This window comes from Hordeum vulgare, chromosome 6H (genome assembly GCF_904849725.1).
Source record: "Hordeum vulgare subsp. vulgare chromosome 6H, MorexV3_pseudomolecules_assembly, whole genome shotgun sequence".
Taxonomy (NCBI): Eukaryota; Viridiplantae; Streptophyta; class Magnoliopsida; order Poales; family Poaceae; genus Hordeum; species Hordeum vulgare.
In genome coordinates, this window is record NC_058523.1 from 559,463,474 (window position 1) to 559,480,093 (window position 16,620).

General features: G+C 46.0%; 2 protein-coding genes across 5 annotated transcripts in view; both read left to right on the forward strand.

Annotated features, from left to right (window-relative positions):
• Positions 1–9,273, forward strand: part of LOC123404627 — a 37,630-nt gene extending 28,357 nt beyond the window's left edge. For all 4 annotated transcript variants that reach the window (XR_006611872.1, XR_006611871.1, XR_006611870.1 and 1 more), the window contains exon 7: positions 8,805–9,273. The gene's annotated coding sequence lies outside the window, so the exon portion shown is untranslated. The remainder of the gene's footprint in view (positions 1–8,804) is intronic.
• Positions 9,274–11,293: 2,020 nt separating this feature from the next.
• On the forward strand, positions 11,294–15,066 carry LOC123405913. The gene is made up of 3 exons (XM_045099427.1): positions 11,294–12,736; positions 12,854–13,293; positions 13,403–15,066. The coding sequence occupies exons 1-3, from the start codon at positions 11,309–11,311 to the stop codon at positions 14,841–14,843; spliced, it is 3,309 nt and encodes a 1,102-aa protein (XP_044955362.1). The 5' UTR covers positions 11,294–11,308; the 3' UTR covers positions 14,844–15,066.
• Positions 15,067–16,620: the final 1,554 nt, after the last annotated feature.

The window sequence follows — 16,620 nt, forward strand, 5'->3', positions numbered from 1 at the left end:
CTGTACCAGGGGATGCAGGGTTCGAATCCCAGGACCCTGTTATTTGCTGTAGCTATTTTTTTTTCCTTCTTTTCTTGCTGCCTTTAGTTGTTCTACCTCTTCCTTGGGCTTGGGCAGCAAGCTGGATTTAAGTTCATTTTTTTTCCTCCTGCTAGTGTAGTTAGTAACAGTTCCCTTTGTGTGTGAGTTGCACACTTGCAAGTGATTAGATGTGGTAATGCTAGCATTGTGAGCCTTGTGGATTGCATCTAGTGGTGTGGAGTACACTTGGTGGGAGTTGTGCATGTGATGTGTTTTCATTGTGTGTGTTGTGCCTTAAGGAGATAAGATGCACTAGCTACTCTTGTGGATCCCATCTTTAGGAGTTTTAGGTGGTATAAGAGATCTTGTAGATTTAATTATCTTGCCTTGTTATAGTGGGGTGTGGGTGCCTCCCCCTCATCACTTGTCTTGGGGCGAGGAGTAGCACAAGATAGCTATTGTGTTAGCATGTGAGGGTGGGGTTTGTTGTGGTAGTTTGCACAATGATGGTGACATGAATACTAGGAAGATACTAGTGGTGCTTGGGGGAATGTGCACCATCACATGCCCATGTGTGGGGGGCGTGTATACTCTCTTGTTATATAAAGATTTCTTGTGTGTGAGCTTGATGCTAGTGCTTGAGAGGAATTGTGGTGTTGGAGTTGTTGATGTGCATGACAAAAACATGGGGTTCAAACCCCCATGTCACTTTCTCATTGTGCACATGAAACCCTCCTATGCATTGTCATCTTAAAAGTATACCTTTTGGATTTGCATTGTTATTTTGTTGAAAGTTTGGGCTTTGTTTCCATGATATAGATGGAGCCCAAAGGCATGGATCTTGGTGTGTTAGTTGTACGGGTTTGTGCTCAACACCATAGTGGTGTCAAACACCTCTTGGGAACTTGTGTGTGCAAACTATGCCTAGACAAAGTGGGCATGTGGCTGGAAAAATTCCAGATTTTTGAACTCTGAAAATTTCACCAAGTCTGGAACGCTGAAAACATTTTCTTCCCCTGTAGATAAGGTTGTGCGGGTCAGTATGTTGAGAACTGGACTTAGTTCAGTGCTAGTGTTTTGAACCTGGTATGTTTGTGCAGCTTCCTGTCAACTTTCAAGTCATTTGGAGTCCAGTACCTTGTGTTTTGATTGCTGTCAAAAGGCTTCAGAACAGAAACAGAAACTCAGGTGCAGAAATTTTCACTAAGTCCCTGAGAACTGATGGTTTTGGGAACGTTTGTGGCATTGTATCTTCTAGAGTTTAATTCCTTTTGCTGTGATTCTTGCTGGAGATGGTAGTGTTCTTGGTTGGCAACATCCACATATATTATTTGTCATGTTTGAAGACCTGTAGCTATGTTGCATGTTGCTCTCAAACAGCTAAGATGCATAAATTGGCAGATTGCCTAGTTTCGACATTTTGTTCAAAGTTTGTGTTTAATTGTTGTTGGGGTGTTCTACCTTGCTCCATTTCATTCATTTTGGGTTAATATATATCTTGGCAACCTGGGAACACCAGATTTGTGCCAATTGTGTGTGTGGTGATGAATCTTTCACGTAGGGCTTCATACCGTGTTTCGTTGTTTCCCGTTGATCCGTAGCTCAGTTTGCAAAGCTCTTTATATGGATTCGCACCGTTTTTACGAGATGCATCTGTTCATATCATTCCCATGCATGTCCAAATGGTTTAGTGCAAAGTTCTGACCAGGAACTTGTTGTAGTTATTCTTGCTTGTGCTAGTGTTAGAAATAGTGGTGCATGCTCAACTTTCATCTCATGCATCATGTGATTGTTGCATTTTGTGGTGCTGCTGTTCATTGGCTGTCATTTTGTGTTGGGTAGCACCGGGAGCGGAGACCGATTACGTGGAGTCAGGAGAGTACGTGCAGGACGATCCAGAACCATTCCAAGCTGAGGATATCACAGGCAAGATGACATGACCTTGATCCCATATCTAGACTTGTTATGTTAGTTTCGATTCCGCGTTATTGCTCGCTGCCTACCTCTGAAAATATATTGCCTCTTCATATGCCATGAGCCTAAACACCTTACTCTTTCCTAGCAAACTTACATGGCTAGGTAGGCTTGCTGAGCTACTAATGTTAGCATTGTTAGTTGCAGGTGTTTATAACTCATGAGTTGCCATGAGCTTGATATCATTATATTAATTTCTGTTATTTAATTAATGTATCTATATATTTGGTAAATGACGGGGGGCCTAGCCTTTTGCCGGGTGTCTTGTTCCGTTATTGCCGCCTTAGTTACCGGTTACCGGTGTTTGATTCCATAATGATCGCTCCTAACACGTTCGGGGTTGTTATGGGGACCCCCTTGATAAATCGCGTAGAGCTAAGGCTTGTCCGGCAGGACCCAACTTTGGTACTATCTGCTAATCACATAATAATTTGCATAGGGAATAGCTACCCCGAGGAATTTAATCAACAACCCGGGCCAGTGCTCCCCATGAGTGTTGGTCCCACCTGAGCGATGTCCGGGGCCCCACTGGTCACCCAGAGGTTTAGCCATCCCGACGTCTAGCTCATCTGTCGTGTCCTGAGACTGAGATACGCGGCTCTTATCAGGGTCGTCGACACGACGGGAGGTCCTGCTAGCCTTGTCTTGCCTTAGCGGTATATCTTGCGTATAGGAATCCCGGTGAGGCTTTGGTTTTCCCCAGAGTTGAGGTTTTCCTCTAAGGAATCCGACGAGATCACGAGATTCGTGATAGAGGATGACTTTGCAGCCTGTGTTCGTTTGTGATGGACTAGTTGGAGCACCCCTGCAGGGTTTAATCTTTCGGAAAGCCGTGCCCCCGGTTATGTGGCAACTTGGAATATTTTGTTAACATCCGGTATTAGAAAACTTAAACAAAAACTAATAAAATATGCCAACTGTGTGAGTAACCGTGACTGTCCCTTCGAAGATCTCTCTTCGATCGGGAACACGGTGGGGTTATGAATGCCGTAGGTAGGTGTTCAGGATCACTTTCTGATCAAGTAACCACGATCGTTAGTATAGAACACTGTCACTTCTCTTTCGCGTAAGCTAGCCACTTGTTCAATCTTAGGATGCAACAACCTGAAACACTTCACCCCTTCCTTACCCAATAACATGACTAGTTCTGGCACCAAGGTCTTAGATTGCTGAGTCCCCGTGGCTCACGGATTCCTCCGAAACTTCCAGCAGGTACAGGTACCCCAGAGGCAGAGGATCCCGACGGCACCCAACTGGCGTGGCAGTACGATGAGGAGACCGATCGCCTTTACGTGAACTATCCAGAAGACTGAGCCGTGGTCGTGATCGTGGGCCTGCAGCGGGTAGCATAGCATTTTCCTTGTTTTGTAGTCCGTACCGGAACTACCTTGTTTGTATCTGCGTTGTACTCTATTTTTTTTAATAAGAAGACAGTTGAATCCCAGATTGTCTACTTTATTTATTTATATGTGCTATGTTTACTTGCTTGCAAAACACTTAGATGCGCTTCTTTCCTATTCGGGGGCCTCGACCCCCAGATCGGAAAGGACCGCATCTTGGTCGTTACACTTACGCAAAAGAAGAAGTGACAGAGTTCTATGCTAACGGTCGTGAGTACTTGATCAGAAAGTGATCCTGAACACTTACCTACGGCATTCATAACCCCACCGTGTTCCGGATCGAAGAGAGATCTTCGAAGGGACAGTCACGGTTACGCACACAGTTGGCATATTTTTATTAGTTTGTGTTTAAGTTTTCTAATACCGGAAGTTAACAAGATATTCCAAGTTGCCACATAACCGCGGGCACGGCTTTCCGAAAGATTAAACCCTGCAGGGGTGCTCCAACTAGTCCGTCACAAACGAACACAGGCCGCAAAGGCATCCTCTATCACGAATCTCGTGATCTCGTCGGATTCCTTAGAAGAAAACCTCAACTCTGGGGAAAACCAAAGCTTCACCGGGATTCCTATACGCAAGATATACCGCTAAGGCAAGACAAGACTAGCAGGACCTCCCGACGTGTCGACGACCCCGATAAGAGCCGCGTATCTCAGTCTCAGGACACGCCGGATGGAACTAGCTACAGGTGCCAAACCTCAAGTTTCCTTGTGGTGGCCCCGCAGGCAGACCAGTTTGGACCAACACTCATGAGGAGCACTGGCCCGGGTTGTTGATTAGAATCCTCGGGGTAGCTATTCCCTATGCAGTTTATTATTAAGTGATTAGCAAATAGTACCAATGTTGGGTCCTGCCGGACAAGCCTTAACACTACGCGATTTATCAAGGGGGTCCCCATAACAACCCCGAACGTGTTAGGAGCGATCATTATGGAATCAAACACCGGTAACCGGTAACTAAGGCGGCAATAACGGAACAAGACACCCGGCAAAAGGCTAGGCCTCCCGTCATTTACCAAATATATAGATACATTAATTAAATAACAGAAATTAATATAATGATATCAAGCTCATGGCAACTCATGAGTTATAAACACCTGCAACTAACAATGCTAACATTAGTAGCTGAGCAAGCCTACCTAGCCATGCAAGTTTGCTAGGAAAGAGTAAGGTGTTTAGGCTCATGGCATATGAAGAGGCAATATATTTTCAGTGGTAGGCAGCGAGAAATATGACGTGGAATCGAAACTAACATAACAAGTCTAGATATGGGATCAAGGTCATGTCATCTTGCCTGTGATATCCTCAGCTTGGAATGGTTCTGGATCGTCCTGCACGTACTCTCCTGACTCCACGTATTCGTTCTCCGCTCCCGGTGCTACCCAACACAAGAATAACAGCCAATGAACAGCAGCACCACAAAATGCAACAATCACATGATGCATGAGATGAAAGTTGAGCATGCACCACTATTCTAACACTAGCACAAGCAAGATAACCTACAACAAGTTCCTGGACAGAAATTTGCACTAAACTATTTGGACACTCATGGGAATGATATGAACAGATGCATCTCGTAAAAACGGTGCAAAACCATGTAAAGAACTTTGCAAACGGAGCTACGGATCAACGGGAATCAACGAAACACGATATGAAGCCCTACGTGAAAGATTCATCACCACACACACAATTGGCACAAATCTGGTGTCCCCAGGTTGCCAAGACATATATTAACCCAACATGAATGAAATGGAGCAAGGTAGAACACCCCAAAAACAATTAAACACAAACTTTGAACAAAATGGCAAAACTACGTAATCTGCCAGTTTCTGCATCTTAGCTGTTTGTGAGCCACATGCAACATAGCTACAGGTCTTCAAATATGACAAATAATATATGTGGCTATTTCCAACCAAGAACACTACAAGCTCCAGCAAGAATCACAGCAAAAGGAATTAAACTCTAGAAGATACAAGGCCACAAACTTTCCCAAAACCATCAGTTCACAGGGACTTAGTGAAAATTCCTGCACCTGAGTTTCTGTTACTGTTCTGAAGCTTTTTGACAGCAACCAAAACACAAGCTACTGGATTCCAAATGACTTTAAAATTGACAGGAAGCTTCACAAACATCCCAGGTTCAAAACACTAGCACTAAACTAAGTCCAGTTCTCAACAGAATGACCAGCACAACCTTATCTACAGGGGAAGAAAATGTTTTCAGCATTCCAGACTTAGTGAAATTTTCAGAGTTCAAAAATCTGGAATTTTCCAGCCACATGCCCACTTTGTCTAGGCATAGTTTGCACTCACAAGTTCCCAAGAGGTGATTGACACCACTATGGTGTTGAGCACAAACCCCTACAACTAACACACCAAGATCCATGCCTTTGGGCTCCTCCTATACCATGGAAACAAAGCCCAAACTTCCAACAAAACGTAAATGCAACTCCATAAGGTATGCTTCTAAGATGTCAATTACATAGGTGAGTTTTATGTGCACAATGACAAAGTGACATGGGGGTTTGAACCCCATGTTTGTTTCATGCACATCAACATCACAAGCACATCTACCGAACTATCCCCACACACAAACTCCATGCCCTCTCACATATAGACATGTGAAGGTGCATAGTTTTGCAAAGGTGGGGAAGTTCCACACACACACATATACTCTACATCATTCACATCAACATCATGCTCTAGATCAACACACAAACCTACACATACTAAACATAGCTTGCACCACATGGCAAACATACACACACCATAGGATCTAGCAACTCTATACATACATGCACTCAATAAAAATGCACTTCTAAGCAGGATAAAGCTACAAGATCTCCTACACATGATTTTAGCTGCATATGCACCCCTAGTGCAAACACACACACACACACTCTTATGCACATAAACACCCCTTGTGTGTGTGCCACCATGCACACACACCACACTCACATATCTTACCTACACCACTACAACTTCTGGACAGGAAAAGGAAAACAAGATGCACTCCTTTATGCCTATTATTTAGGCACAAGGTGTAACAGCAAATAGCAAAGGAAAAAATATAAGAAAGAAAGGGAAAAAAAATGGCAAAAGGGGACTGGAAGGGATTCGAACCCTGCACCACCTAGTGCATAACACTGTATTCTACCACTCTACTGCTAGCATAGTTTTGACAGAGAGAGAGGGACATAACAGGTTAACCCCTCCCTGCTGCTGCTACTGCTATCAATCCAAAGAAAAGAAAACCCCAAAAGGAAGGAGGTGCACCACTTGGGATTCGATCCCTGCACCTCTCGGTGAGTCATGGGACTCTCTACCACTGCGCTACGTACGAGATAACTGACAGAGGAGGGCACGCGAACAAGGTAAACTACCCCCACCGCAGCTCGACACCAGCAACTAACACACGAAATAACTGACAGAGACGTGCCCGCGACAGTGAAGGGACACCAGCACCTCGCCGTGCTGCTGCTGCTGCTCCACTGAAGGAATCTACCGATCCGGGACGGCGCTACGAGGGGGGAGGGAGCCCCTGCTACCTCTACTCTCCTGCAACTAGCACCTACAGGGAGACGACAAGCACACAAACATACCGAAGCTGCTGCTGCTTCGACAGAGGAGCACAGCGATAGGGAAGAACGCCGGCGTTCTCTGCTGAGCAACCACTACCACGCTACAAAGGAGGAAAAACCCCAGGCTTCGAGGGGGGGTAACCCTACTGCTACTCAACACACGCGCACATACAAAGCATCAGACTGCATGTACACCTGCTGCTATAGCACGGCAGGGACATCCTGCAGCCGGCTCGTCGGACCCGACGAGGGAGGAGGGAGGAGAGGGCCGGCTCACCTCGGGGAAAGAAGGAGGAGCCGCTCGGGAGGAAGTTGCCGGCGGTTCGCTGCTGTCGACGAGGTTGAGGAAGACGACGGGAACTCCGGGGCCGAGGCGATGGCGCGCTCCTGGCCGTCGTTGTGGTCGCCCCTCGTCCTCAACGCTGGTGGGAATGGGTCGCGGGGAGCCTCCCCGAGCCCGTGGACATGGCCACCGGCGCCGGAGATGACGGGAGGACGGCGTAGACGCGACGGAGCTCCTCTGCTTCCTCTGCTACAGCCTACAGGAGACTTACCAGAGACGAAAGAGGAGAAAGGAGGGAGGTGGCGGCGCTGGGGAGAAGGAGAGGGAACCCTAGGGGAGGAGGAGGGTTCCCTCCACCTTATATCACCTCGGGGAAGACGCTGGAGCCACAGGATCAACGGGAGGCGATCGGGAGGTGGAGCTGCGTTCGTACGTGCATGACGTCGGGAGGAAGAAGAGGTGTCTCGCGTGGGCTGCTACACTGCTCGAAGGGGTATGGGCCTAGGAGAGAAAGTGGGCCTCTCTGGGTGGGAGGGAGCCCACCAGAGAAGAAAAAAAAGAAAACAGCCTTGGCATTATTCCTAATTAGGTAAAAAAAACAGAGAAAGAAAAGAAACCCTCAGGACTACTGCTGATAGTAAAAATCAAAACAAAAATGTCCCTGGGCCTAAAAATACCTAAGCTTTTAAAATAAAATTCTAAAGGAATTTTACGGGGCATTTAAATAAATACAAAACAGCAATTAATTTTGCTGTTTTGTGATTTATATATACCCTCAAGACCAAAATAAAACTCCACATCATCACATCATCATCCCCACAATAACCTCTAAATACAAGACATTTTAAAACAGCTCTTGTGAAGAGGGAATTTGAACATGAGAAAAATAGGAGAGGAAAAGGGTTTGAAAGTTGCAATGGGCTTTGAAAATCCAAAGCAACCACTCCTACACTCCACACACCATCATCACATGACATCACACATGAAATCACAAGGTAGCTAACCACAAGATCACCACCTACATTTATTACTAACACGACAAGAAATCATAGTGCAACAACTCAGGTAAGGGCATGCAATGATATGCTATGCATGCATGCATGAGAAGGAAATAGAAGGAACACACATGAAATCATGGTATCAACTTTAACATCATAACCTCTGACAAGGTGGTCCCACATGAAGTAGGTCCAAAAAGGGTAGGTTCTACACTTGGGGCATTACAATTAGAGTCAAAAATTTAGACTGATTTGCAAGATGGAATATCAGAGAACATGTTTCAGACATTCAGTGACCACCCAAAGAGACTAATATGCCACATACCTGTATGTTTCCTTTTTCATCTTTGTACAAAACTAAATGTAGAGAAGTATTCATTTCTCACTCAAACTTATATTTGTTTTCTATTTAAGAATGTTGATTCATAGAGCCCAAATACGCTCTTTCATTTCCTGGTGAGTTTACTTAATATGGGTCAATGTAAGGTAATAGTGATGATACTGTCGGTAGCTTCATCATCATTGATTAATTGTTACTCCTTATTTCAGAAAATCTACAACCAAGAACATTTGTTTGTGTCAGACATCTTTAATAACTGACGTGGAAGTATTGACAGTTCTCCACAAGCTAATTGTTTGATGTGATTATCTGGTGGTGCTTTTGCTCCAGCTTCAATTGCATTGCTTCTGCTGTATTCATGGACTCTTTTCCCTTCGGTCATTGATTGAACCGAGTTGATTCTGCATAGCCGCATAGGGATAGGTACTTTTGATAGTCTACTATACAAAAATATTTGGTCAGTTATTACCCTCCCTATGTATCTATTCTTTTTCAAGTTTGAATTGTTAATATATCCATTAGAGGATTAGTTATCCGTCTGCGCAAGGACCAATACAGGTTAAGCACCCATTGTTTTAAAGTAGATTGTCTCTATTCTCATGCACGTGGACTTTCGGGGTATGGATACAATGAAGTTCCACAATGATTCTCTTAATTTCTAGGTTTCAGTATCTTTTAGATTGGTGTTCAAATCATACAATTTTTGTGTCCACTTGGTTGGCTTGAATTTTGGTACATATGATTGTTAACATCTATATATGATCATGATAGCGGAAATATATGATCGCGATAGCACAAAGGGGAGGGACGGATTGGGGTGAGGGGACGTTTTGTTAGCCTATTGGAAATGGATAGTGTGCAAAGATGTTACTTATTCTTGGAGACTATATTTTCTTTCAGATATACTTTCGGACTAAAGAGTTAGGGCAGGGTTTAAAGACATCTAATAGAAGTCATCAAAACTAAAGAGAAAAACCGGGTATACGAAAATGATGGCATGATGAGATTGGGAGGAGACACATGGAAGAAATGGCGATGGACACCAGTGTGTGTGTGTGTGGGGGGGGGGGGGTTGAAGAACCTCGTAGTGGCTGAAGTAGAGGAGCGAATATGCATTGCGAGGGTTACGAGTGTGTGGGCCATGTCATTTATTTGTACACAAGCGTTTTATCTATGAATATTCTTTCTATTTCATGGCAACGCACGTGCACATGTCTGTCGTCGGTTCCATTTCCACATGCATTACAACATACATTAGGCTTGATTACAGGTAAGCTCTGGGCTAGCTTATCTTGCCGAGACAACAAACAACAACCGAGGGAGACAACAACTAAACAACAACTCATTTGACCGGAAAGAAGAACGATATACAACATGCTAGCCAAGCTGACTGAACTGAAGTTTTGACATAAGATGGGACAGAAACTGACGATACAATACATATGTGTGTAACGCGAATTACAACGTTAGGCTTACAAGTAAAATCTTGGCTAGCTTTATAGTCCATTGTTTTCATCCCACATTATTCGATTATACGTGCGTTGCACGTGCACTGTTACTAGTAGGTTTGAATGAGATAATTAATAATATTAATAGTACACATATCAAATTCCTATTCGTTCTCTTTCAAGATCAAGACAACCAAGAAGATGCAAGACTTTTCAGTACTCGAGATATATGAACTCAAGATAATGAAGCTTATAAACAAAGTTGTCCAAGGGATAGTGTTAGGAATTAATTAGATTTAGATTCGGGCTAATTAGGCACATCCTTGGAATATTTGTATAGCAATTCAGATACTGCATTGTCTAGACGTTGTTCCTGGCGAACCGTTAGTGCGTCGTTTCGGATCGGTGCAAACACTATAACCGGCATATACTTATACGCATGTTCACGGCATGTAAATACATGCAATCATTATCAATGAGATCACCCCATTTTACTTCAATCCCTTTCTTTTCTTCTCAATCTATCTCTAAGTGCACATTTACGACACATTCATGCCTCTTTTAATGCAAATGTGCTTTAACAAAGTGCTAAGTGCATTAAATAGCTTAGCAATTCAAGTCCCCAATGCATAGATGCTTGAATTGTTGTAACTAAGAAACTTTCATTTACTGATTTAATACCTAACTCTTTTATGCATTGTTCAGCTTTCTTCATTTAAGTGTTTCCCTAGTTTGATGTGTTTAACATTGGTTCTTTCTGAAATCATCTAATTGCTCCCTCTTCTCCTTTATTATCGTGTCATATGTTATTTGTCTTGTTTCTTTGGCATGCTTAGCATGCGTACATTGTGGAGCACAGGGAAGTGGCTAAGTTATAGGATTTTATGAAGTGTACCTGATCGTGTGTGCTGATTCGTCAATGAACATTATATGGGGTGCTTGTATTTTTTTAAATAGTAGTAGAGGCATAGAGTAACAATAAGTCTTTTTGCTTGGATTGGGTGTAAACTATCTACACTATTTTTTTTGAGGCGATGTTTTTCCATTTTTTTAGGGGTATGTTTTTTCCATGTAGCCGAAAAAAATGCGGGCGAGGAACTTGATAGCCCAGCCCACTACCCTAGTGAGTACTGAGGTTTGAGCCCAAGAGAAAGAGGAACCACGCCACCAACCCCCGAGAAAACGACCCAACCAAAGCCCACATCCACACTCCGACAACCATCACCGCATCTGGTCTCCCCCGTCGCCGGTCCTCGTCGCCGGCGATGGAGCCCCGGCCGTCGCCGCAGCAGCCGCCGCCGACCCTCACGGCGCAGGAGTGGGAGCACCTGCTGGACGACTTCGCCGCCCCGCCCCCTCGCCGCGACCGGTGGCTCCACCTCCCGCTGCTCGACCTTGCGCTCTCCTCGCTGCCCCGCCGCGACCTCCCCTCCCACCTCAAGCCGCTCCTCCTCGCCTTCGTTGACGACCACCTCCTCCCGCCGCCCGACCCCGCGCGCCAACTCCCGCTCCTCCTCGCCTCCCTCCTCGCCTTCCCCGCCGACCACCCGCTCCGCGACCACCTCGTCGCCACCGTCGCCTCCGCCTTCGCGTCCGCGCTCTCCGCGCCGCTGTCCGACCCGGAGGGGGAGGCCCCGCCGCTCGCGGGCCTCGTCGGCGCGCTCCTCGCCGCCGCCAATCGCCCCAACCACGCCACCGACCGCGCCGCGCGCGCCCTCGCCTGCGACGCGCTCAGGGCCCTGGACGACGCCCTGCCGGGCCTCCTCGCCGACGTGCTCGGCCACGCCTACGCGCTCGCCTCCGCCGAGCGCTCCCCCGCCGCGCAGTCCTACATCCTCCTGCTCGCCTCCGCCGCGCGCGGCGCCGTCCGCCTCGGCAGGCTCGGATCCGGCTCCTCGATCCTCGCCGTCTCCGGCCCGCCCGTCCCGTTCTCCGTGCCCGCGCACCTCCTCTCCCCGCTGCCGTCGCCGCCCGCTCCGGTGCCCCCCTCGGAGCAGAACGTGAGGGAGATCAGAAAGGTGCTCGCGCTGGTCATGGAGAGACCGCAGGTGCTGACTCCCGCGGCGGCAATGGAGGTCACAGCCATCGTGGCAGAGGTGGCGACGGCGGTGCTGGAGTGGGCGCCTGCCATCGCGGCGCATGTCAAGGTGCAGTTCGGTGGGATGGCGTATTCGTCGAGCCCGATGCTGCTGCACTCGGTGCTTACGCTGTTCGCCCAGTTCCCCGATGCGTTTGGGGCTGAGGATGAGCGTAAAGTGGCGCGCCGCCTAGCTTCGGCTGCCTGCGAGGCGCACCGGCCACTCCCGGTGCGATTGCTGGCGTTGCATTGGCTGCTTGGGTCCGGGAGGTTCAGAGATTCAGTGCCTGGACTTGCCAAATGGTTCTATCCTGGCATGTTCGACCCCCTGGCGCTGAAGGCCAAGAAGCTGGATTGCCTTGGATTTGTTGCTGCTACCGTTGACAGTGATAAGGTTGAAGGAGGCAGTTATGGCCAGCAGACGACCAAACTCATCGATGATGGCTTAGTCAGTGTTTCGGCCTTCAGATGGCTCCCTGCATGGAGTACTGAGACAGTTGTTGCGTTCCGAGGGCTGCACAGAGTCTTGGTTGGTGCTGCTCCTCACAGCGCCAATGACACGGGTTGCTCCGGAGCTGGTGAGCTCCTGAATTCAACTACCTTCCACCATTTCCAGGTAGAATTATGGAGAAAGTTAACAAAAGGCACACTCATCAACTAGCTAGGACCTTTATTCCGTGCTACTCCAGTGAAATTTAGTGATTCCTAAGTTTGTGTGTCATTCTTTATGCAGGCTATGTTGGTTGATATGGCATCAGAACATCGGGGTTTAGTCCCAGTCATTGCTGATTTCATCAACCGCCTGCTGGCATGCACAGCACATCGGTGGGTTGGGGAACAGTTGCTCAGAACCGTTGACGAGTGCCTGCTTCCGAGGCTTGAACCGGGTTACCAGCTCGCGTCTTACTACCCTCTTTTTGAGAAGATTGCGCAGAATGAGGCAGTCCCTCAGCTCCGCCTAATTGAATTGCTCACCAAACAGATGGCTTCTCTTGCCAAAAAGCATGACCCGGACACAGAACTGAAGTCCTGGTCTCAGGGCAGCAAGGTTGTGGGCATTTGTCGTATCATGCTGAAGCACCATCACAGCTCTCATATATTCCTTCCCCTCACCCACTTACTCGTGCGCACCATTGAGTCATTCCCAGACCTAGAGATCCGGGATCATGCAAGGTATCTTCGTATTTTTTTTCTTTAAATCACGCACATTTAATTCTGACATTGCTTGGTTGTGTTATCTGTTTCTGTATTGCCTTCTCACCACTTCAATTGATTCATCCAGGATATGTTTGCGGATGTTGTCTTGCATTCCTGGCAAAAAACTGAGGAATCTCATGGGAATTGGAGAGCAACCCACACCCTCGCATCCGGGTTCCATGTTTGATGACCCATCAGAACGCCCTGCTCAAGATCCTAACAGCATGCCTACTTTGGCATCGTACATTCATCTTGAAAGAGTTGTGCCTCTGATTGTGAAGCAGTCATGGGCCCTCACATTGCCTAATTTCAGTGTCCAGAGCAGAGCGTCTGGTCACATCCTAAGCATACAGGATGTGAGTGTGACTCCTCCAGAGCAAGAAAAGCCACCACAACCTACCATCGAGAGAATTGGGTATACAGAAGAAGCACTACGCGTGATGGATTCAAAGGGGGCTGAAACTTTGGAAATCCTTAGAAGACACTTTTCATGCATTCCTGACTACCTGCACTCATCTGGCGGTCTCAAAGTCAAAATACATTGCACATTTAGGTTTGATTCAGAGCCATTTAACAGAGCTTGGGTATCTGATTCACCTGTTCCAAGTTCTGAAGGGGAAGATGAGTTGCCTGCCCTTTATGCAGTGACAATTACCTTGTCGTCTAGTGCGCAGTTTGGAAAAATCCCCCCATGTCGTGTGCCTTTTCTTTTGGGTGAGCCTCCAGGTTCCGGTGTGGATATTGTCCCCATAGATAACTGCCAGCAGGAAGAATCAAGTTACCGTGCATCAGTAATGATAGAACTGGAGCCTCGAGAGCCATCACCTGGTCTTATTGACGTCGAAATCGCAGCAAACACAGAGAACTTCCAAGTCATTTGTGGTTCTCTTCAGCCCATTACAGTAGGCATCGAGGACATGTTTTTGAAGGCCAGTGTACCTCCTGATACTCCGAAAGATGGTACAACTGAGTATTACCAGGACCTGTTTCATGCTCTATGGGAGGCCTGTAACAGTTCCTCTAACACAGGTCGTGAGACCTTCCCATTGAGCGGAGGGAAAGGGTTAGCTGCGATCAGTGGAACCCGGTCTGTCAAGCTTCTTGAGGTGACTCCAAAGGTTCTGATAGGAGCTCTTGAGAGATACCTGTCTCCCTTTGTTGTCAGTGTTGCTGGGCGTTCACTTATCACCATTCTAAGAGGTAATGGGGTCATTGAGAATGTCATGTGGGAAGAAAGCGACTCAGATGCTGCTGTTGGTGCTGATGCATTGGTTCCATACTCCATGGAAAACAATCTCCAGCTTCAGCACATTGATGATGACGAAATTGGGATTGGTGCGCAGAGGTTTGCTCATCTAAGCAAGAGGGATATGGGTGTCGTGCGCGTTCTGATATTCCTGCCACCCAGGTATCACCTCCTCTTCTCAATGGAAGTAGGCTATGCCTCTACACTGGTCAGGATTAGAACAGATCATTGGCCATGTTTGGCATATGTTGATGAATATTTGGAGGCGTTGCTGCAATAGTGAAGGTTTCTCTGGCCAAGACTCTTCAGTTTTTTACCTTCTGTAACAGTAAAGAGTATACAGTGCAAGCTGTTGTTTTTCCATTTTCCGGGGGCTTCTTTTTCTGTATCATGAAGTCTGGAGCGTCATTCTTCCTGCGGGTTTAGGATTGTAATTTCCAGTGGAGAGGGCAATTTTGTTCATTGGTCATCATCAAGAATATGTGATTGTTTATATGCTGAAATTATGTTCCCATCCATTGTTACTGCCACCGGCTATGTAAAGTTGAGGTTTTCATTCTTGCTGATTTGTGAAAAGAGCAACTTGTCGTAGTCAGTGTTCCTTTGCAAATTTGTAAGTCTTCAGTCTTGAGCATTCAAGCCTTATACATCGTCAACGGATGCTTGATTTACTAGTTGATAGTTTAATAAACAAGCTACAACTTTATATCAGCATACTCCAGCCTTTACACTGTATTTAAGTAGATGGTGTTTGATCTTCAGACAAAATGCTAAGAACCGCAGCATTGGTATTTTGCTGGGATAGTGGGATTGCATACCCTCCTTGCCCCTTTATTCTGGAATCATTATTTGTGAAGTTTTGAGATAATAAAATGCTCCTGGCTTGTGTAGTTTGCTAGGAGAGATTCAGTAGCTGAATTCTTGGTCTGTACATCTTCATACTGGATTTGTTAGGCATGGCCTGGAGAGGGACAGCTAAAAAATCAGCGCAAGTTGGCGAAAAACTGCTGAACCAAAGATCATAAATGAATTTTGGTATATGTCATATTTTTGCAATATTTGAATTGGCTGCATAAAAAGCAGGACTGGTAGGTATGAAAACACTTGAATTCTTGGCCTGATAACTTCCTCATGCTGCCAGGTTTTGGAATGTTTGAATGCTCTCTAGATTTTCTTAAACTTCTGAAGCAGTGTTTTCTTGCTGGAAAATGTACTAAGCTAATATGTTGATCTTTGGGAAGGCAGGATGGCTGGATGGTAATGACATTATGGAAATAATTAATGGTCCTCTTTTAGCAGCAATTATTTGGAACCATGCTTATCTTCAGCACATCTAAAATTCACTCATGAAAAAAATAAATTTTATGTAGGGCCCACTCTGTTTGCTGTACATTTCACTAGCAACCATTTTGTAAAGGGTGACATCAGCAAATTCAGAAGAACCCGATGATTTGAATATCTTTCTGGTCTACAGCAAGCGATCAGGTATAGAATCCTCCCTTCTCCGTAGCCTTCCTTACTTGCTGAAGATCTGTACCTATCTTTATAGTGCCACCCCGTCCTTAATCCAGAGACTCTTCCTGAAGGCTAAAAGTAATTATGCAACATAATTTCATCAATTGAGTAGAATTTTTCCCTTTCAGCATGACCTCTGGGGTATGTGTAAGTTCAGATCAATTCCAATGTTCCATAGGCCATTTCCAGTAAGTTCCAACTCAGCTTCTCCTCTACCTGTATCAGCAGGGTGAATTTCTGGTTCTAGATCCTCCGGGTTCTTATTCAAAAATAGTCTTGTGAAAACAGCAAGCTATGCAACAAAAATGTAGTCTCCTGATAAACTTACAGATGTTTCGGTTAACTTGATGATCCATAAACAAGATATAGATCTGGAGCACACTGGAATTTTTCAACTGTTTTTGCCTGCTCATCTTCATGGTTACATTTGCATGTTCAGAACTGGAGCACACTGGAATTTTTTAACTGTTTTTGCCTCCTCATCTTCATGGTTGCATTTGCATGTTCAGAATTGGTTTGACCATCTCTTGTATACCTTAGTT

Bases quoted from the DNA above. Each gene is read 5' to 3' on its own strand.
- LOC123405913 (XM_045099427.1), top strand. From the start codon at position 11,309: ATGGAGCCCCGGCCGTCGCCGCAGCAGCCGCCGCCGACCCTCACGGCG. The intron at 12,737-12,853 runs GTAGAATTATGG...TTCTTTATGCAG, and splicing joins CTACCTTCCACCATTTCCAG to GCTATGTTGGTTGATATGGC. The intron at 13,294-13,402 runs GTATCTTCGTAT...TGATTCATCCAG, and splicing joins GAGATCCGGGATCATGCAAG to GATATGTTTGCGGATGTTGT.